This window comes from Agelaius tricolor, unplaced genomic scaffold, assembly GCF_023055355.1.
Source record: "Agelaius tricolor isolate 1412-34295 unplaced genomic scaffold, bAgeTri1.0.p SCAF_33, whole genome shotgun sequence".
Taxonomy (NCBI): domain Eukaryota; kingdom Metazoa; phylum Chordata; class Aves; order Passeriformes; family Icteridae; genus Agelaius; species Agelaius tricolor.
The window spans coordinates 1,361,297-1,383,741 of record NW_027269293.1 but is presented as its reverse complement, the minus strand read 5'-3'; the positions used below and the strand labels follow the sequence as shown (position 1 = coordinate 1,383,741).

At 51.1% G+C, this 22,445-nt stretch overlaps 1 protein-coding gene across 1 annotated transcript in view; it reads left to right on the top strand.

The window, feature by feature from the left end:
• The window catches only part of PTPRS (protein tyrosine phosphatase receptor type S), a 165,159-nt gene extending 147,611 nt beyond the window's left edge, over positions 1 to 17,548 (top strand). Inside the window, exons 24-35 of the mRNA XM_071451787.1 lie at positions 1,180 to 1,277; positions 3,298 to 3,421; positions 6,055 to 6,230; positions 6,777 to 6,896; positions 8,446 to 8,600; positions 10,581 to 10,866; positions 11,239 to 11,417; positions 12,287 to 12,413; positions 12,503 to 12,628; positions 13,801 to 13,955; positions 14,674 to 14,809; positions 15,309 to 17,548. Coding sequence (XP_071307888.1) covers positions 1,180 to 1,277; positions 3,298 to 3,421; positions 6,055 to 6,230; positions 6,777 to 6,896; positions 8,446 to 8,600; positions 10,581 to 10,866; positions 11,239 to 11,417; positions 12,287 to 12,413; positions 12,503 to 12,628; positions 13,801 to 13,955; positions 14,674 to 14,809; positions 15,309 to 15,377 — 1,751 coding nt within the window. The 3' untranslated portion in view covers positions 15,378 to 17,548. The remainder of the gene's footprint in view (positions 1 to 1,179; positions 1,278 to 3,297; positions 3,422 to 6,054; positions 6,231 to 6,776; positions 6,897 to 8,445; positions 8,601 to 10,580; positions 10,867 to 11,238; positions 11,418 to 12,286; positions 12,414 to 12,502; positions 12,629 to 13,800; positions 13,956 to 14,673; positions 14,810 to 15,308) is intronic.
• Positions 17,549 to 22,445: the final 4,897 nt, after the last annotated feature.

Below are 22,445 nucleotides of genomic sequence, written 5' to 3'. Positions count from 1 at the left end.
ACAATGCTGCTCTCCAGGCCTCTGGGGAGGCTGGCAGACAGCATGGGAAGCCTTTGGAAAAACATAATCTGATGCAGATGAGCAAAGCACGGAGAGCTTTTCCTTTCCTGTGGGTTTGCAGCAAAGCCTTTGAGGGACTGTGGGCAGGGAAGGGTCTCTGCTCTTCCCAGAGCTCCAGCTGCCCCTTTCAGAGCACGATGTGCAAATCCCAGGCTGAGAACTGAGTCAGCCATGGCTGCTCACCCCAATGCTGGCTGAGATGTGCCCCAGTTGGACCAGTCCGACCCAGTGGGACCTCCCAGTATGGCCCCAGTGAGTTCCCTGGCAGCTCTGGCTGCCTCAACACCAGCACACCCAAGTGCTGGGGGCATTGCAGGGGCAGCAGCTGAACCATCTCAGGAGCATCAGGCCCAATCCCCGTGCCTGAGCAGGATCTGCTGCCCGTCCATCCCAGCTGGATGGGGCTGGATGTTCAGAGGGAACATCCCCCAGCAGCCAGGAGTGGGAGCAGGAGCCTGCTGGGTGCTTCCAGGCCTGGCTGCTCTCTGGGAATGCTGGAGGTCAGAGCTCAGTGCCCATGAGCAGACCGAGAATTTCCAGAGGCAGCGCTGCGCAAAAAGCAACCCAGAGAATCCCTGAGGTCGGAAAAGACCTTCAAGATCATCAAGTCCAGTTCCTGAAAAGCCTCCCCTGCTTCCCCCCATCTGCATATTCCCATCTCCTGCCCACATCTCCATGGTTGGCTGGATCTGCCCCTGCCTCCCTTTCTGTTGGAGCTGGTTCCTGATCCTGGCGGGTGCTGTGCCATTTGCTGCGTGGGTTCCTCTGGCAGCGTTTGCTCATTCCAAGTCCACTTTGGAATCGCTAACACGCATCTGCTCTTCGGATTTTCCTTTTTGTTTTGCTCTGATTTCCACATTGAAAATGGGGCCATCACGGGAACACTCTCATTTTACTGTGGTTTTATTTTTTTTTAATTTCCTTGATTTTTATTTTTTTACTTCCAAGGACACAATTTCGAGCCCTGAATTCTTCTCTTCTAACCTCCCTACTTTCATTGCAGATCTTACATTGTAATTTATTTTCTTTTCTTGTTCCTTCTTTCTTATAAAATGCGCAACGGTTGTGAATTTTAGTCATTATTAAATGAGATTCTTTTCCTGCTGTCTTGTCTTTTAGGTATGCTCAGCCACCCACCCATCCCCGTTTCCGAGCTGGCTGAACACACAGAGCATCTCAAAGCTAATGATAACCTGAAATTATCCCAAGAGTATGAGGTATGAGCAAGAGTGAGTGCTGTGCATGGGTTTGCAGAGCCAGGAATTAGGGAATTCAGACAGGCCTTCATCCAAATGAACAGCTTCATTTTAAAGACCTGGTTAGCTGAAATTTAAAAGCTATTTATGTATTGAAAATTAAGTACTTGCTGAGAGCTTTGCTGGGTTCAATTCTAGCTCATAAAAAGAAAGAGGTTGGTCCATGAGCTGCTCCTGTTGGCTCAGCAGAGGCTGAGCTCCCTCAGAGAAGGGATGCAGTCCTGGAAGGGATGGAGCTGCCCTTGGGGTGCCCATGACTTGCTGCTGGACACAGGAGACCGAGTGAAGGACTGTGACACCCAGTTTTTACAGCTGAGCTTGGGTGAGATGAGCAGGGAGTGCTCCACAGCTGATGCCATCAGCAGCCATGGAGCTAAAGATGGGAAAACAGGATGATTTGTGCTTGCTTGTCTTTTCTGAGGGGTTTAGGCACGTTTTCCCTATCCTGGTAGTGACAGGGAAAAGGTAATGACCAATCCCAGACTGGTCTGGGTTGGAAGCACCTGAAAGCCCATCCAGGGCCACCCCTGCCATCAGCAGGGACCTTCCACTGTCCCAGGGTGCCCCAAGCCCTGTCCAGCCTGGCCTTGGGCACTGCCAGGGATCCAAGGGCAGCTACAGCTGCTCAGGGCCTCCCCACCTCACAGGCAGGAATTTCTCCTAATACCCAACCTAAAACCTCTGTCAGTTTAAAGCCTCTTGTGCTATCATTCCATGCCCGTGTAAAAAGCCTCTCTCTGCTCCTGGTTTTGTTGCTGAAAGACATCAAATGCCCTGGCATTTTTAGGCTAATGGTGAGTCTGGACTGCCCGTGTCTGTTTGCAGGCAGGGAGCCTGGGGATGTTTTCCAAACCAAGGGATGCTTCTCCCTGCCCTGACTCCCTGATCCCCGGGCACCTGGAGCAGGGTCAGGCCTTGGAGAAGGCCCATTCTGCTCTGCCTGGGTCTCTCCTCCCACGCTGGGTCTCAGGGGCAGCAGCAGCTCGTTCTGTGCTCCATCCAGATTCCAGAGGCTGATCTGCATAATGCCACATCCCGAGTGCCCTGGCTCTGAGCCAGCCCAGCCTCCTCCAGAGGGAGAGCCAGAGCTGAACAAACATCGCTAATGAAGTGAAGGCGAGGCATGATTAGAGGGATGGAGAGCAAACAGACACATTACAATAGTATAAATACCCATTAGTTAGGAATTCTCCACAGCCAGAGCGAGCTCTGAGCTCTGTTTTGTGGATGGTTTTGTAGCAGCTGTGCCCGGGGGCTGGGCACAGCCAGGGAGGGTAGCAGGGGCTGGCTCAGAGGGGTGGGTCTGGGATCTGGGACCCCGTCCCCAAAGGGTGGCAGTCAGAGGGAGAGCAAGCAGCAGCAAACACAGCTCTGCACGTTCCTGCCAAGCCTCCAATTGAGGCAAACCCCAAGGGCTCTGCAAAATGATGAAGGAATTAAGCCCTTGTTTTATTTAATTCTCTGGCTGAGGATTTAGAGGTAAACGTAATTAACCTAATTTCCATATCTGGGACAGCTGGACTTTAGAGAGGGAAAAAAACCCGACCACCAAACCTGGCATAAATCACTAGGACAGGCAGAGGGGATTTTTCTCTCCAGTGCGTTTCATTGTTTATTCCTTCATCCCTTCTAGGAAAAATCCATGTTGATTGAGTGTCCTAGGGCTGGGGTCCCTACCCCTGTTTTGTGCTGGGGGATGCACTCTTGTCCCTGCCAGGTTCCTGTGGGGCTTCCTCCCCATTTGCACTGGAAACCTTTGGTGCTGAGTCCAGAGGGGGAATGACCTCAGATATTCCACCTGGGGCCAAGGGAGATGGGACCAAGGGGCTGGGGCTGTCCCACAGCAAAGCTGGGTTTTGGCAGATTGTGATTGCTGTGCTCCTCAGTGCGACCTGCAGAGCCACGTGGAGCAAGAGCTCAGAACTGCATTTGCTGCTTTTCTCCTCACTGGCTCTCCCATTTCCTCTCCCAATCCCTCCAGTCCATCGACCCTGGCCAGCAGTTCACCTGGGAGCACTCCAACCTGGAGGTGAACAAGCCCAAGAACCGCTACGCCAACGTGATCGCCTACGACCACTCCCGGGTCATCCTGCTGCCCATCGAAGGTAGGCAGGGAGCACCCCCTGCTCCAGGCAGGGCTGGGCTGCATTCCTGCAGGGAACACACGCTCTTCTCTCATCTCTATTTGTATTCTTCTCTTTACGTCTCCCTGGGAGTTTGGCAAGCAGGAGATACCTCTGTAAACCAGGCATTTGTTAAATTCTGGTGACTGACATATTCCCCTGGAGCTGCAATCCCTCATATCAAGGGCTGGTTTATCAAGAAACTGCCTTCCCTTTGCTTGGAGATGCCTGTTTGATGCATCTCTGACTAACAGGAAGCATTCAGACCACATAGTGCTTTAGAGGGAGCAGAGCAGGGTGGTGGGAATGCAGAGCAGGGCTGCTCAGGAGGAGTGGAAGCAAGCCCAGGGCTGGTTGTACAAATGTGAGAGGCAGCAGGAGCAGCAGAGATGTGGCCACTGAGTTGTACAGGCACAAAGATCACTTGATATGAGGCCCCTGCTGCAGCCCTGGCCCCTAAAAGGCTGGGGATAAGAAGGGGTTAGAGCAGGCCTGGCAGGTCATAAATTGTTTCCTGAGCTGCTTATGTGAGCAATGGTGCAGTCAGAAAATTTACATTAAATTTCACAACTCGTGGCTCTTGACAGAGCTGCTCCAGTGCACGCCAGGATAAGAGGGGCTTGAGATGGAGTTGAACAGGGCACCTGCTTGGGTTGCTGCTGCCAAGATAATGCTGGAGTTTCATGGGCTCAGGATGTGGCTGTGCCGGGTGGATAAAGCCTTCGAGGCCAGTCTTGCGTTGCCAAGAGCTGATCATCAGAGCAGAGAGGATGTGGGATGTCCTGGTAACTGCCTGGTGAATGGAGAGGTTAATTCCAAAGCCTTTGAGACCAGGGAATTGCTAAAATAATCTCCCTGTGCCACGGTAGCTCTGAGGGGCACGGGGAAGGGGGAGAGCTGAAGCAGCAGCGGAGCAGGGTGATTTGCCAAAAACCTGCACAAATCTGGATTGCTCTGGTCTGCTATTAGAGGGCTTTAAATGTTTCTCCTTGTGAAGCTGACTGTGTTCTGCCTTGGTTTAATTCCGAGATTAATATTGTATGAGCCAAGGAAAGCAGAGGCTTTAAAAAGTTGCTTTGTCATTCAAGGGAGGGGAGAAGAGCACAAGCAAGGGAGTGAAGGACACTTGGGCTGGTCTTGGATCTGGGGCTGGATGCAGGCAGCAGTTCCAGCTCTGCCCAGGGCTCTGTGAGGGACCAACAGTGCAAGGATGATGGGCCAAGGTTGAATTTTCAAGCATGTGAGAGGTTCTGACATGTCTTGGCTCCTGTGCTCCTTCCTACTGGGCTCTATTTTATGTTCAGGGCTGGAAGATGAAAGGAGCTGGAGGAATTATAGTTTTGTTGCTTTTTCTTTGTTTGAAATCTGGATTTGTCGAGGATGCAGACTGCCTGCTTGGTCAGGAAGAAGCAGTGGCTTTAATTCTGTGACTTCTCTGAAGCTGAGGCTGTCACACAGTGAAACCTTGCAGGAGCTCACGCCACCATTTCAAATGACAGAGTGGACCCTAGGGGGCTGCAGAGGAGATTAATTCTGGAAGCTCAGCCTTAAACATGCTCCTGCCATGGCAGCCACCTTCTCTCCCTCCTGAAATTTCAGGCTGGGAAGCAGCAAGGGTAGGGAACCCTGCAGAAATTTCATCAAAAGCCATTTCCCAGCAGCTGAAGTTCCCGAGTGCCCTTGAGGACAGGGAGGTTGCTCTGGGCTCACCCCTGGCCAGGAGCAGCCCCCATTGCTGCAGCCCAATCCCCGCTGGTGCTGCTCCCAGCCTTGGCTCCCCTGCAGACAGGAGTGAAGGGCTCTGCACCGAGTTAATCATGGGTTTGCAGATCCTGCCAGCCTTGCCAGGCACTCGCTGTGCTCGGGAGCAGCCAAAGCAGCCCCGAGTGCTCCGTGCCAGGCGCCGGCTCTGGAGCTGAACCTGGGCAGCGCCGCCTGCCAGGGGCGTTTTAACTTCAGAGCAGCTTTCTCCTGCCATGTCCCAATCAACCTCTTCACTCTGGCAGTGCCTCCTGCTCATCCCAAACCCTCAAGCAGGGACCCAGGCGAGCAGCTGGAGCTCAATAGCCTGTAACTCATGCGAGTAGGGAAAAAAAACACTCTTAAAAATGACAGCGGGCAATTTACAGCAAGTCAAAGCCTGTAATTTCAAAGCCTTCATTGGCTAAATCAAGCCTGGCTTTATTCTTTACTCTGTCCAGCTGTAGCTCAATGCCTGGCATTAGACTATGGGCCACACAGTCATTGACCAGGTGCATTTGCTGCCTGGGCTCGGGGCAGGCTGGGACAAGGACTCGGGTTTGTCCTACGGACACTGATGCAGCAGGAGCCCTGCTCCAGGACTTTGCTTCTGTTGAACACATGAGTAAAAACACCACAGTTTCAAGGCCTGATATTTGGTCTCTTTAATACCTTTTGCAAGGAGTTACTGTCTCTCTGCAGTGCAGGAGCTTGAGCTGAGAAAGCCTTGCCAGGAGCTTGGGTCATCCTAACCCACCAAGGCTCTGATGTTTCTGCAGTGAGCTTCTCTCTAACAGCAACCCTGCAAAAATCTCCTCGTGCTTCCAGCTGTGTGAAGTCCTTGCAGATGCCTGATTTTTGCTGATTTGACACAGGAATTGTGGGCAGTGATTACATCAATGCCAACTACATCGACGGGTACCGGAAGCAGAACGCCTACATTGCCACCCAGGGGCCCCTGCCAGAGACCTTTGGGGACTTCTGGAGGATGGTGTGGGAGCAGCGCTCAGCCACCATTGTCATGATGACTAAGCTGGAGGAGAAATCACGGGTAAGATGCATGAGAGGGATGACTGGTTAGTCATAATCCAGGGGGATTGGAGGGGAGAGTCGAGGGAACAGCAAATCCCTTTGATGTGCAGCCAGGGGGGGATTTCTGCCTGCTCTGCCAGCACCCTGAAAGTTCAGTGATTCATTGCTTTCAAAAAAACAAACCATTCACCCTGGAAAGCTGCAGCCTCCTTGGCAACTCCAGGAGAAGGGGCTGCTGGATCCTACTGCATGTCTGTCTTGGAGTTAATCATGTGGCAAGTTTCACATTCACTTCTCTTGTTTAACAAGCCCCAGTACATTCCCTCTAATCTTCAGGATCATTCCAGTCTGTTGTCTGTGGGATTGGTGTAGCATCAAAGTCTGTGCTTAGTCAGTGGGAGCTTTTTCTGATGGGTTTGTCCCTGTCCTGGTGCTGTGCAGAGACACTCCTTGCACCTCCCTTGCCTTTGCCACCAGCTTCCCCTGTACCAGGGCGGTTTGGAAATGAGCATCCCCTCCCAGTGAAGGGTTTGCCCAGCACTGAGCCATCCCTCCTGCCTTGCAGATAAAGTGTGACCAGTACTGGCCAGGCCGAGGCACAGACACCTACGGAATGATCCAGGTGACCTTGCTGGACACCATTGAGCTGGCCACCTTCTGCGTCAGGACCTTCTCCCTGCACAAGGTGAGCTGCCTCCTGCTCCTCTTCTCCCTGCAGAGGGGCTGGAACACTCCTGGTGAACTGCAGGAATACTCAAGGGTTTCTCTTAAGGGAAAAGCTCAGAACAGTGGAGGGGAAGGGGTCACATAACCTGAACTATTTACACCTGCAGGCTCCAGTTACAAAGGGGTCTCAGGCTGCAACATTCCAAAAGATCAATAAATCTTTGATGTCACCACTTTGGCTCATGGCAGTTCCAAACCTTCATTCCCACCCCCAAGAGCTCTGGATTTCCCTCCTAACAAGGAGGGAGGCACACCCTCTGCATGGGAGGGGTGGCACTGGACGAGCTTTAATGTCCCCTTCACCATCCTGTGAATGTGCCATTATTCCCAACCGAGCTGGGTGATAGCTGGCTGCCTGTGAAACAATTCTTGTCCAAGGAAAACCCACGAACCCACAAAAATAGCCCTTAATGAAGTGTTTTAAGGGCTATTTCAAAGGAGTATAGCTCCTTTAAAAAATAATACAATCTCTATGAGTGGATAAATGTTGATTCCCCAATTATACTGTGGGCCCATCAACAAAGAGTGCGTTAAAGCTCTACACTACAAAAATATCAGAACTTTATAACTCCCTCCCCATTAACAACCTATATTTAAGTAGGAGAATGAGTAACCAGGGTCCTCCCTCTACAAGGCAAGCTTACATCTGTACATTATCAACAAATAATATGGGCCATTCAGGGGGTGGCACTGGATGAGCTTTAACGTCCCCCTCAAACCATCCCATGATTCGACTTTAATAAAATTAAAATAACAACAAGCATTACAGACATTATTAATAAGCAGGGTCCTTCTGAAGCACCTCCCACCCTTCCCTGTATGCAGTGGGGGAGCACAGCCAGGGCTGTGGCTCAGGGCACACCCAGCCCAGGCAGTTTGGGTTCTGCTCTCCCTGACCCTGTGCCTGTGCTGTGCTCAGTGCACACCCAGCCCAGGCAGTTTGGTTTTGCTGTCCCTGACCCTGTGTTGTGCTGTGCTGCTGTCCTGACCCTGTGCTGTGCTGTGCTATGCCCAGGGCACTCCCAGCCCAGGCAGTTTGGTGCTGCTGTCCCTGACCCTGTGCTGTCTGTGCCTGTGCTGTGCTCAGTGCACACCCAGGCCAGGCAGTTTGGTTTTGCTGTCCCTGACCCTGTGCCATGCTGTGCTGCTGTCCCTGACCCCGTGCCATGCTGTGCTGCTGTCCCTGACCCTGTGCCATGCTGTGCTGCTGTCCCTGACCCCGTGCCATGCTGTGCTGCTGTCCCTGACCCCGTGCCATGCTGTGCTGCTGTCCCTGACCCTGTGCCTGTGCTGTGCTGCTGTCCTGACCCTGTGCCATGCTGTGCTGCTGTCCCTGACCCCGTGCCATGCTGTGCTGCTGTCCCTGACCCCGTGCCATGCTGTGCTGCTGTCCTGACCCTGTGCCATGCTGTGCTGCTGTCCTGACCCCGTGCCATGCTGTGCTGCTGTCCTGACCCCGTGCCATGCTGTACTGCTGTCCCTGACCCCGTGCTGTGCCTGTGCTGCAGAACGGCTCCAGCGAGAAGCGCGAGGTGCGGCAGTTCCAGTTCACGGCCTGGCCCGACCACGGCGTGCCCGAGTACCCCACGCCCTTCCTGGCCTTCCTCAGACGGGTCAAAACCTGCAACCCCCCGGACGCCGGGCCCATCGTGGTGCACTGCAGGTACTGCTGCCCTCCCCTGGCACGGGGCCACTGCGAGGGAGGGGGTGGCTTTACCTGGGGACAGGGACAGCTCTGGGCCACAGGTGCATCCCCAGGCAGCAGCTGAGAAGGGAACCTGGGCATTCCATTGAGCTCAGCGTTTCCTGAGATGATGAGGAACAGGATGATGGGGAACAGGATGATGGGGATTTTGAAGTTTATAATGAACTTTCACTCCCAGAAGGAGGTGAGGCTTTCTGTTCCGGAGTGGATGTAGATTGTTATTGGGATGAGGCTGATGAAGAAGGAAGTTTTGACTGTGTTTGTGATTGTGCTAGGAGTGTTTCTGAGGTTGTTGGATAGAAGAGGGAATAGGATGGGGGTGGAGAGGGTTACTAGGGTTAAGATTATGAATGTGTTCAGGACTAGTGAGAGGTCCATTACTTTCACTTGGACTTGCACCAAGATGAGTGGCTCCTAAGACCACTGGATTACTATTTGGGCCAAATCACTTGGATCAAGTGCTCCAGGCCAGGCTGGACAGGGCTTGGGGTAACCTGCTCTAGTGGAAAGTGTCCCGGGCCATGGCAGGGGGTGGGACTGGATGAGCTTTAGGGTCCCTTTGCAACCAAACCATTCCGGGATTTGATGGTCTTGTTAAGCAAAAGGAAATGCCTGGTGCTGTACCAGGGTCTGGTTCTGTGTGGTGGGGCTGTCTGTGGCCACAGTTAGAAAGGAGGAGAGGATCAGGTGTGACCTCAGAGGGTGTTGGAGGTGTTTGGGAGGCAGAGCTGCCTCAGCTGCCCAAGGCAGGGCTGACAGTGATTGACAGAGGGTTTCTGAGTGCTGCAGCCTTCCTGATAATGCCAGGCTGAAGGCAGGTAACATTCCCTAATTCAATTTACAACCCAGTGAGGAATCCTTGAGGCCTCAATGCAGATAAATCCCTGTGTTCCTCAGGAGGGTGTGGAGGAGCCTGCAGGTTCCTGGGCACTGGGGGAAGATCTGAATTGTGCAGGCTGCTGGGGAAGCTAATCCTGCCTCTGCTGGAGGATGCCATTTAAACAGTCTTTGTGAGTGGGCAACTTATCACTACCCTTGCAGATGGCAATTATTGTGCACCTCAGAAAATGAATAAAGAGCTGTCAGCTCACAACCAGCTCCCAGATCAGCTGCTAAATTCTTGCCAAAGCTCCAGTCACCTGCTTGGTTCAGGTGTTAGGCAGTCTAATTAACAGAGATCAAGGGGGCTCGAGGAAAAAAGGGACAGCACTGGAATGGTAAAAGGAAACCCTTTATTAGCAGTGGCACAAGAGAGCACAGAGCCCTGCTGAGGCACAAATGCCATTACACACAGGTCTGATGTTACCTGATGCACAAAAACATTGAGGGAGAGAGGTGACGCATGTTACTCTTTACAACATCGGTGCTTTTTCAGCTGCAGAGATCTGAGAGATTAAACAGGGGTTTTTAGATCCTGCCAGCCCTCAGGGGGGGCTGCTACAGCTGTGCCTGGCCCGGGGTGTCACAGTGGAGGGGGGACAGGACAGAGAGGTGTGGAGGGGGAATGGAGCAGTGTGGAGAGGGGACAGGACAGAGAGGTGTGGAGAGGGGACAGAAAGGTGTGGAGGGGGAATGGAGCAGTGTGGAGAGGGGAGAGAGGGGTTTGGAGGGAGAATGGAGCAGTGTGGAGAGGGGAGAGAGGGGTTTGGAGGGGGAATGGAGCAGTGTGGAGGGGGGAATGGAGCAGTGTGGAGAGGGGACAGAGAGGTTTGGAGGGGGAATGGAGCAGTGTGGAGGGGGGAATGGAGCAGTGTGGAGAGGGGACAGGACAGAGGAGTGTGGAGAGGGGATGGAGGGGTGTGCAGGGGGGACAGGACAGTGTAGAGAGGGGACAGAGCAGCGTGCAGGGGACACAGAGCAGCGTGCAGGGGACACAGAGCAGCATGCAGGGGCGGCAGGCACTGCCCAGTGAAGGCCAATCCTGTGCCCTGTCCCCAGCGCGGGCGTGGGACGCACCGGCTGCTTCATCGTGATCGACGCCATGCTGGAGAGGATCAAGCACGAGAAGACCGTGGACATCTACGGGCACGTCACCCTCATGAGGTCCCAGCGCAACTACATGGTGCAGACAGAGGACCAGTACAGCTTCATCCACGATGCCTTGCTGGAGGCCGTGGCCTGCGGCAACACCGAGGTCCCAGCTCGGAACCTCTACAGCTACATCCAGAAACTGGCACAGATCGAGGCCAGGGAGCACGTCACGGGCATGGAGCTGGAGTTCAAGGTGAGGCTGGGCCTGCCCAGGGCTTGGTGGTCGCAGGGAGCCTTCGGCAGGCTGGTGGCACCTTGCTGCTTCCATGTGGGAGGTACTTGCATTGCTGGGTATGCAGTTCCCTGGAAAAGCCTGCCTGGCACTGCAGGCTGCTTCCCTGCTCATTCCAGATCCAGAATGGATTTGCTCCCTCTTAAATTGGAGAGGGTTTTAACTTTTTTAGTAGTAGTGCTGTTTTCTGAAAGCTTTGCTAAGGGAAAGGCCTTGGTCTCTGTGCCCCAGCCCCAAAAACAAACCCCAGGAGGGCACCCAGAGGGGTAGGACAGGTTAAGGGGCTGGCAGGGGGTCAGGAACAGCCTCCAGCTCGGTGTCCCCTGCCTGCAGCGCCTGGCCAACTCCAAGGCCCACACCTCACGCTTCATCAGCGCCAACCTGCCCTGCAACAAGTTCAAGAACCGCCTGGTGAACATCATGCCCTACGAGACCACGCGGGTGTGCCTGCAGCCCATCCGCGGCGTCGAGGGCTCCGACTACATCAACGCCAGCTTCATCGACGGCTACAGGTACGGCCCCGCCCCGCCCCGCCCCGAGCCCCGGCTGCCTCTGCACGGGCAGCCCCTGCTGGCCATCACCTGCCCCATCACCTGCACGGCCATCACCTCTGCTGGCCATCACCTGCACCATCCCCTGTACTGCCCATCACCTGCCCCATCACCTGCACGGGCAGCCCCTGCTGGCCATCACCTCTGCTGCCCATCACCTGCCCCATCACCTGCCCCATCACAGGAGCCAGGGCTAAATCCCACCCCACACCCAAATCCAGCCTGCTGAGGAGATTTTCCCCTGTGGTGGTCTTAAATTGCCTCTGTGATGGCTAAATTATTACATTATTACATTATTATTAAATGATCCTCTAAAGCAGCGCAGCCCCTCCTCAGCTGCAGGTCCTGAGCACAGAGGGTCAGCCCAGGGTGGATTTGGCTGTTGGGAGGTTTCTAAGTATGGATTGGGCTTTTTGTTACCTCTGTGATTTGGGGGCATTGCAATCCCCGCAGGAAACTCCAGCCCTGGGAGCTGCAGCCCTGCATGGGTGGATTTGGAGGGAACAAAGCAACTGCATGTGCAGGTTTTCCTCCTGTCCAGGACCAGCAGTGCTGGCCATGACTGTGGCACTGGGATTAATCCAGCCTGGAGGTTGGATTTACCCCTTGGAAGTGATATTTAAGGAGAACTTCACCATTGGCTCTTTTTTCTTTTTTTTTTTGACCACTGGCACCAAAGACATCCCAACCCCTTTAGACCCTGTGCAGTTCTAGTCCTTCCCCAGCACTTCCATGTGCTCTCCCACTCTCCAGCCTTTCCCTGCATTCCCCAAAGCTGCTGCCCCTGCAGTGCTCACCCCCCTGACCCCTCCTTGCTTTGGGCTCCCCAGGCAGCAGAGAGCCTACATAGCCACGCAGGGGCCGCTGGCAGAGACCACCGAGGACTTCTGGAGGATGCTCTGGGAAAACAACTCCACCATCGTGGTGATGCTGACCAAGCTGCGTGAGATGGGGCGGGTAAGTGGGGCTGGGAGGGATCCTGGAGGGCAGGGCAGGGGATCCTGCAGCAAGGGACAGGGGCTAACAGGACCTGTTTGCCCTGGCAGGAGAAGTGCCATCAGTACTGGCCTGCAGAGCGCTCAGCACGGTACCAGTACTTCGTGGTGGACCCCATGGCTGAGTACAACATGCCCCAGTACATCCTGAGGGAGTTCAAGGTCACAGATGCCAGGGTAGGTGCTGGCGTGGGGCAGTTCAAACTGCATGGAAAGGGGCTGGCAGAAGGGTTTGGTGGGCTTGGCTGAGGTGGCCACACTTTCTCTGGGGTTATCAGTGGAGGAGAGCTCATGGAATGTCCTGGTAGGAAGGGACCCACAAGGATCATCGAGTCCAGCCCCTGCACAGATTAAGGTGCTCTGCTCACAGGACAAGATGAAACAGCCTCAGGCTGTGCCAGGGGAGGTTCAGGTTGGACATCAGCAGGAATTTCTTCATGGAAAGTGTGGTCAGGTAGTGGAAGGGGCTGCCCAGGGAGGTTTGGAGTCCATGTGCCCAAGAGCTCAGTTGTGATGAGGAACAGAGCACACACACACAGATTGGACTGGAATATTTGTTCTTACAAATTGAAAGTAGTTTCAAACCTCTCTCACTTGCTTTGTTAGAGAGGTGCCTGGCTTTGGGGTTTAGCTGCAGCTTATTTGAGGTGAAAGCAGAAAGCATTTCCCCACAAAAGCTGATAAAAATCTTGCAAAGGTTTTTCTGCACCCTTCAGAAAATGAGCACTTCTATGGCTTGGAGAGGAGCCACTGTCAGTCATGTTCAAAGGGACAAATTCACTCCAATAATCTTCGATTCAATGTCAGGTTTCTCATCTGAAGGAACATTTCAATACCTTCTCAAATTTCTGTAGCAGACATAACCCTCCCTCTCACAGCACAGCCTTTGAGGTTGCCAAAGTATTCCAGAACCTGATAATTCAATTTGCAAGGTTGAGGAGGAGGATGCCTCATCAGTCCTCATAGAACAAGATTTATCTTCCTGTCAGCTGTAATTCTGACACTGTGGCAATTCTTTGTGAAGATTGATTAGAGGGGCCAACACCTCACCTTGAACGTTCCTTTGCTGAAGACTCCATCTGTGCTGTCTGCAGTGGTCAGAGCTTTCAGCACCTGCCAGGATATGGATCTGTGCTGACAGCCTGACTCCAGGAATGTCAGCTGCAACACAAGCAGCTTCATCATGATGGGGCTGGATAATAAATACGTGTGCACTTGACTACAACACTGAGCTGCCACAACTTTTCATGCCCTTTAACAAACTAGCAGCAAAAATAGGGGGGTTTTTTTGCCTTTTGTGTGTGTTGTCACAAACACAGGTGTTGAACTATTCCTGTTTTGTCCCCCAGGATGGTCAGTCACGAACTGTCCGTCAGTTCCAGTTCACTGACTGGCCAGAACAAGGTGTGCCAAAATCAGGAGAAGGTTTCATCGACTTCATTGGGCAGGTGCACAAGACCAAGGAGCAGTTTGGCCAGGATGGCCCCATCTCTGTCCACTGCAGGTAGGCACCTGCACACACCTCACCCAGATGGGATGTGGGAGAGCAGAAGGAATTGAAATCCAGATATCCTCCATTTCCACCCCATCCTTGCAAGGAGATTTCTTGCGGGTGTTGGTGCCAAACATTTGCCTCTGCCAGCCAAACTCATCTCCCTTCAGCCCTGGCACTGCTCTCAAGGCTTTTGACTCTTTATATTTAGAGAGATGAAATGTCTCTGAAGGAGATGGGAGCCACAGTGTGACATATAGCATATCTATAGAATATCTACAACATTTGACCTAAAGAATTAGAAGTATTTTTTACCAGTCTCAGCCCAATTTACACCTCCAGCACTGCTAGGCTGTTTGCTGCTAGCAAGAATTGTACCTCCTTACCCACAGGCAGGACAGGATGATCCATTCTTATTAGAATTACTCATTTTCAAAAGCCCAATATTACATATTATGAATCATTTTCCCACTGAACGCTGTTTACCACTACCTAAAGCTCTTAACTTCTTAAATTTCCCTTCCTCAAAGGAAAATGTTTCCCTACCCAAACATTTTTTGGGTCACACTGTGGCACTTGGGTTATTTCTGGGTGTCTCTCCTGGAGGACTGACCCAGGCTCTCCACTTCCAACACATTCACAGGGCGCAGCCCCACCCCAAGCAGCATTGACAGGAACATTTGGACATTGCAGCACACAGTTCTCTGATGATTTCCTCCCTTTCCTGCAGTGCTGGCGTGGGCAGGACCGGAGTGTTCATCACCCTGAGCATCGTCCTGGAGCGGATGCGCTACGAGGGGGTTGTAGATATTTTCCAGACAGTGAAGATGCTGCGAACACAACGACCTGCAATGGTGCAAACAGAGGTGAGGGGGGGTCCCACCTGTCCCAGGGATCATGAAATGGATTGGGTTGGAACCTCCAGCCCCTCTCTTTTCACTCCCTTCACTGGCTGCTCCAAGCCCTGTCCAGCCTGGCCTTTCTGACCATTACCAAACCCTCACCTGAGGTCACTCAGCAAGCCCAGGCTGTACTGCTGACTTCACCTAAGAAGTACAAAATGAATTTTAAAATAAATATAGATTCCTATTGTTAGAAATTCCCTTAAAGATTCCATGCCAGTCTGGAGGCTCTATTCTTAGCCAAGCACAAGAATCTGGCTGTGGAGCTGACAGGAGAGGGGGATGTTCAATATCTGAGAGGCACAGGCATAAAGGGAGAGCTGGAACTTCCCTCCCCCAGGAGTTTTCAGCTCTTTGAGAATCACAGAGGTTCCTGCTCAGCTTTGTGCTGTGTGGAAAGCAGGACAGGGATCCTGAGGAGCCATTCCCAACCTCTGAGGCTGCTTCTCTTTGCTGTTGGCAGGATGAATACCAGTTCTGTTACCAGGCAGCTCTGGAGTATCTGGGAAGTTTTGATCACTATGCAACATAAAAAGCCATCGTTGTGCAGACTCTACCAACCACTTCAGTCCTGGAAGGCCTCTTCTGACCCAGGAGGAGCGCTTGAACTTACAAAACTGACTCAGAAGAAGAACCTTTTCATCTGGACAGTGCATCGGGAGCAGGGGGGAGGATTGGAAGGAACACCCCTTGGGCATCTCCACCTTGTGACCTGGCCCTCGCAGGGGCAGCCCAGGAGGGCTGCTCACACCTGCTCTGGAACCTCAGGAGGTGTTCCCTGGGGAGGATGGATGGATGGATGGACATGGGGAAACTGATCCAAAAGCTACAACACACCTTGGGAACCGTTTCTGCTGGAGAAGGGAAGGAAAAACCGACTTTGGTTACATCATTAGAGTTCAGTTTATTTACTAATGTAGTTGGCAGTCTTTAAAGGAAGTCACTTGCAGAATTGAAGGTGTTCTGTGAAAGAAAAGGAGCTAAATCTCAACACTTAGGCAGATTTAGGGTCAGGAGTTCTTCTAGCTGGAGTCTTAATAACCTCAGTATCAGCATTGGGATGATTCTGGGCTTGCAGGCACCTTGCAAACATCCACGGGATGCCCCTGCCACGCCAGAGGTTTTATAGCTCACATTTTGAATACTTGGAACATTCCTCATTTCTTCTAATTCCAAAATTTATTTTTTAGGGTATTTAAAAGGATAAAAGAGCGAGTCACAACCCCCAGAGCTGGCTGTGGGGGGTAACCCCTCCCTTGCTTGGGCTGGGGTCTCTGGCTGCTGGGCCTGGGCCCCCTCCCAGCACATCAGGCTTCCCTTGGAGCAGGGTGGGAAGCAGGCAGCCCCTTCCCCAGGCTCTTTGCACACCCACAGCCCACTGCTGCCCCCTGCTCCTGCCAGCAGCATCTCCCTGCCAGGAGCCCCACAAGCACCTGCAGCAATTGATTGCCCAAATCCAGCTGGTACCTGGTGCCAGCCCCTCAACGCCTCTGAACTCAGCAGCTCTCGGGAGCTCCTCTCAGGACTGGCCCAGCACCAGGCACTCCTTGCACATCTCCCACTGTCCCCAACATGCCCCAGCTGTAAAAGAACTGGGAAAGATCCAGGAAGGTGCATCCAATGGCAAATACTGTGAGTGGCTTTCTTTAAAGTATCGATGTAACTGTAACAAGTGACATTACCTTTTTTTTAAATAGTGTATTTTTTCCTTTTTTTTTTTTTAAAGACAAAGAATATCAGTCAATGAATTTAAAAGAAAAAATTTGCTTATTTGTTCATATTATGTTCAAAGACAGTCTATTTTTTCACTGTAGAAATGTTACGTGTAATGGCTGTGATATATAAAAATGCAGTGCAAATTGCTACTTCTACATATTGCTTTTCTACCATTTAAAAGGTTTAACTTGCTCATGTAAGAACAAAATGTCCTTTCTGGATTTTTTTTTTTTTATTATTAGTAATTTTATTTTTTTTTTCTGGGTTCTCTTGTTTTCAATCACAGACATATCCCAGGTCCCTGGAAGGGGGGAGCAGCAGGTGCAGGGCTGGTGGTGGTGCCAATTCCCCTCCAGCCGTGGCCATGCAGGGCCAGGGCTGAACTGGGACATTCAACACCACCAGTGGCTTTTGCTGACTGGAGACAGAGGTGTGAATTTGGAGCTTTGACACCCATCAGGTGTTTCACCATCCCAGGTGTGTTGCAGACCCAGCCTGGCCTCTCTCTGTGCTGGCTGTGGCTCCAGGAGTTTTCCTGCAGCTGCACACAGAGCTCAGAATATCTGAGAAAAGCCACCCTGCCCCAAACTCTGCTCACCTCTGCCCTCTCCTTTTGTTTTTTTTTTTATTTTTCTAGAAGGGGTAATCATGGCCATCAAGTGCTGCCCAGAGCCCCCCACACAACCCATTTCCTGTCTTTAACTGAAAAAACGAAAAAGAAAAAAAAAAAAAACAAAACAAAACCAGAACCGACTGAAAGGCTTCTTCGAGATTTTACTTATTTGTGTGAAAGTTGCCCAAAATTTCTAAGTATGTTGCAGCAAAATCTTACTGGACAAGTTGGGGGGAGGGGGGAGGTTTTTTTCTTTGTATGAGAGCAAAGTGCTGTTGCTTTCACACTGTTATTTCAAACTGAAACAGTAAGTGGTTTTCATACCACGGTGTATGTAGATATATTGACTTTGTATTAAAGGAAGATTGTCTGAACGTGCTGCAGCCCTGTGTGTGTGGGAGAGCCTCCCAAACCTGTCCTGCTGAAAACAGGCGCCTGTAAAAGCCAAACGTGGCTGCAGAGAAGGAAATTGCTCATCTGGGGAGATTTGGGAAGGTTTCCCTGCCATGGCAGGGGTGGCACTGATGGAAGAGTTGAGCTGGGATCCTTCCCTCCCTTCCATAGCTCCCCCTCTCCTTCCCTACACTGACACCAGCAGCAGCAGCTTGACTCCAGCTTAAAGAAATGAACAAAAAATTAATTAAAAATTAAATAAGAGAGCCACGATCAGCATCAGGTGAGCTGAGAGCCCAGGGAATGGCACCACCTCCAAAATGTGAGAGATGGAGGGGAGGGAGCCAAGCACACATCAAACCCAATGGCACAGGAAAAAAGGGACAGGAATAAAAGCCAGGAATCTCCTGGTTTACACCCACAGCTCGTGGCCCTCCAGGCAGTCTGGGAACAGCAACGAGTTTTGCCTTCATGGTCTGGACTCAAAGGGAATTTGTAGCAGGAGTGGCCCCAGAGCTCGGCCGTGAGCCACAGGAGAGGCACCTCAGCCTCTCTCATCAGGGAGGGATTCCTGTTGCTCTCTTCATGTTATCACTGAAGAGTAGGAAGGAAAAACTGATTCTTCTTCTGAGCTCTGTTTCTCAGCCTCCCCCTGCGCTCCCAGCTCTGCCATTCCTGTCTCTCTGTGCCAATAACCATCCCCAGCACTGCTCTCCAGGCTCTCATTCTGCTCCCATCCTTTTCTGAGCTGAAATGCAAACCCCTCACGGAACTGAAATAAATTCCACAAGGAGCACAGGAAGGTGAGTGGCAGAGAGAATTGGAACAGCAGCTGGGAGCTAAGGGAATCTTTCAAAAAATCCCAACCAACTCCACAGGAAGCCAGTTAGGGAGGCAAATACTGGATGAAATCTTTTCACAGGATCATGGAATATCTTTAATTGGAAGGGATCATCAGGGCAGCCCCTGTCCCTGCACAGACCCCAGCAATCCCAGCCTGGGCATCCCTGAGAGCTCCTGGAGCTCTGGCAGCCTCGGGACCATTCCCTGGGACCCTGGCAGTGCCCACCAGGATTGAGGCTCCCAGGGAGCAGCCCCAGGAGCAGCTGCTGGAATCACATCCCAGCTGCAGTTTTTGAATGCGGCAGCCCGATGGAGGGATTAATAAAAGGTAAAAAAATGATAAAATAAATGAAAACAGCAATGATTCCAGGCTCTGGGATTGCAGCCTGGTCCCCATCCCAGGTGCAAAGGGCAAATGAAAGAGGAATTCCTGCTCTGAGCTCAGTCTCTCTGGGTTTGCTGTGCCAGACCTGGCACGGGGCTGACTTTGGTTTTAATTAAACTCGAAGTGATGGCTCATTAATGCCCCTTTGCAGCAGGGAGGGAGGCAGGGTTATTGTTCCTTATTGATCCCAGGGATTTTTCCCTCTCTCTGTCACACAAGCTCCAAATGGCAGCTTTGACAGAGATTTTATCAGAGGTGTGAGCAGGGAGGGAAGGAGGAAATCATTGCAGGGAATGTTTCACAGGGCAGGGGCTGCAGAGCCACACAGACCCAGTTCCCCACACAGAGCAGGGTTAAGGCATGGACAGGTTTCACCAGGGATCTCAGAGCCCCCTTTTATTTTATGAGAGATGAGAAGGAGCCTGAGAGCAGAGCCAAACCCATCCCTGCAGCTCAGCTTTTCCTGCTGGGATGTGCAGGGCATGGCTCAGTGCAGGCTCCAAGCAGGACCATCCTGGCAGGACCCAGAGCCAGCGCTGATCCCATCCCTGAGGGGATCCTGCTCCCACTTTGATCAATTCTGTGCCAGCCCCAGCCCTGCCCCAGGCTCACCCAGACCTCCCCAGTGCTGCCCACAAAGCTCAGAGCAGCAAAGCCCATCCCAGGGCTGCTCCAGCTCCCATTCACACCCTGGGCAGGACCAGTCTGTGCCTCAGCTGGAGTTTGCAGCAGCCTGGATGCCAAATCCCTGAGGGATTGATTTGCAAAAGCCCCCAGGCCCCTGCACAGCCCTGAACCAAGAGCCCCCAGCCCCTGCAGCAGAACAAAGGCTTTAAAGCAGCTGTAGCTGTAATTTACATTCCAGAGGAAAAGGAAAAGCTTTTCTTGGTTTACAGAATTACCCAAGTGGCAAAGCAGTTCCCAGGCCAGGAGAAATTCCTCACGTTGCAATATGCTTTAATTATAGCAAGAGCAGCAGTAACAGAGCGAGAAATCAATTCCTTCTCCTAAATAAGATGGTTGCAAATTCCAAGTCGGCGAGTGAACAGATGTAGAACTGAAATGGAAAAAGTAAATACCCTCAGAGGTGCTGAGAAAATTGTCTGACTATTGCTCCAAGTTCATCCTCTGGGAAGGGGGTACAGGGAGCCTGCTCCCACATTTCCCAGGGAGGAAACCGCGAGTTCAGTCACTGCAGCAGCCCCACAATTGTGACAATTCCTGCCTGGGAGGGTGGGCAGGGCCTGGCACAGGTGCCCAGAGCATCCCTGCATCCCTGGCAGTGCCCAAGGCCGGGCTGGATGGGATATGGAGCATCCTGGGACAGTGGAAGGTGTCCCTGTCCCTGTCCCTGTCCCTGTCCCTGTCCCTGTCCCAATCCCTGGCAGGATGGGGTGCCCAGTGGCTGAAGCAGAGCAGCAGTGACCCTGCTGTGTGATAAAGTGTGATAGAGTGTGATAAAGTGTGATAAAGTGTGATAAAGTTTGATAACCACACTCTCTCCATCCATTTGATGCATCCACCCTTTAACCCCCCAGGTTTTCCCATTGCCTGCTGACCCCCACGGGATCCCTCTGCAATCAAAGCCTCAAATCCCAACCCCACCGTGCCTTTATCTCCCCACACCCCAAATCCCAGCTCCTCCCAGCCATGGGGGCAGAAATTGGGGTTCAGGAGCCGGGGCTGGCCCTGTGCCCACAGCGGGCACACAGGGTGCAGATGGCAGCCCCAGATTAAGGGGTTACACAAGGGCTTTAGCCCGGGCTTACTGAGGATAAGAAACCCCCCAGGGAAAGAAAAATTGTGTCCAAATGATTAAAAAAAAAAGAAAAAATCTCTTCTATTTAAATGTACAACGCTGTGCCTGAGCTGTGGAAGGTGTTGTTCAGGAAATTGCTGAGCACCAGTGAGTCAGGACCCACTCCCATGCCAGGCCTGGGAGAGCCAAGAACTTCCCAGGGCAAGAACCGGCAGAATGGCAGCCTGGGGATGCCATGGATTTTTATTTTTATATCTCATATTTTTAGTATATTTGTATTTTTATATTTATGCACCTATTCATACATAGATGTAATTTTATATTTAGTATTTTAGTATATTTGTATTTTTATATTTATACACCTATTAATCCATAGATGTAACTTTATATTTAGTATTTTAGTATATTTGTATTTTTATATTTATACACCTATTAATCCACAGATGTATTTTATATTTTTTTTATATTTTTTAGGACAGCAATCACCCTGCTAAGGCTCAGACTGATGGGGCTCCAGGTGTCTGTCCGTGAGATGAGTTTTAGGTTCTTTCCAACCCAAACCATCCTGGAATTCTCCTGCTGAGGCTCAGGAGAGGGATGGGGCTGTCCAAAATGTGGGATAACCACATCCACCTCCACCCCTCCAGAGCAGAGCAGGGAGAGGTGCAAACCTTTCCCCAGCCAAGGTCACACAGCCAGAAATGCAAGGAAAACTACCAAAAAAAATTTAAAAATAAATAAAACAAAATTAAATTAAATTAATTAAAATAAAATGAAATAAAATAAAATAAAATGAAATAAAATAAAATAAAATAATAAAATATAAAATATAAAATAAAATAAAATAAAATAAAATAAAATAAAATAAAATAAAATAAAATAACTAAAATAAACCCACCGTGGGCCCTGCAGGTTTGGGCCATGGGATATTTTCAGAGGCTGGGGAGGAGATGCTGGAGGTGCCCTCAGAGCTCTTGGACCTGCAGGAGGGGTCTGATTTTATGGTATCCCCTTTTAGCTCCAAATAAATTTTTTAGGTTGAAACCTAAAGATAAATCAAACCAAATTACTATTCCTTCAGGAAAAGCAGATTCAAATTGCTGCACAATTTTTTATCTAAATAATGTTTAAATTTTAAAAAGGGGGGAGAAAAAACTAATTACATCTTTGTGTGGAAGATCATAAATCACATAATTACAATGGGAACCTCTGCATCTTTCCAACACACCAAAAGCAGACTACACAAGTTCTTATCTCATTGCTGTTTAATTAAGAATTATGTTTGAGCATCTTCTTTTTAATTATCACGGAGCCCAGATGACTTCTAATCTCCTTTTTACCCAAAATGAGAGAAGGTGCAGTCCAAAACGGGCCCTAATGAATTTACAATTTGCTCTTTGGGGAACTTTAATAAAATTTTCTCTGCACTGAAGATGAGCAGCGATAAAGTGAACTTCCAAAGAGAACATTTGGTTCCCTTCAGCTGGCACCACGGGAGCTGCAGAGGGGTCACTTTTTGGGGGGTTTCTCACGTGGTTCTGTAGCTGCACCTGCACCCCAAAATCAAAATATGTCCCTGCTCTGAACATGAGCAGAAACTTCTCCCCTCCTGAAGCTTTTCCCACTGTGTCCTGCTGACCCTGTGACCCCAGGTGACAACACACACACACACACACACACAGAGAAATATTTATAAATATCTGAGGGGGTTGTTTGAGCCCAGCACACAGCAAATACCTTTTAATTCAATTGGCTGAATCGACACAGGGAGATTATTAGTTTTCAGTAAGATTTGATTCAATTAATTAGCCTGAAAATATCAGCACAGCCAGGCGAGCAAAGAAAAACAGAGATAAATCCCTGCCATGGCACTGCTTCATCTTTTAAAGGC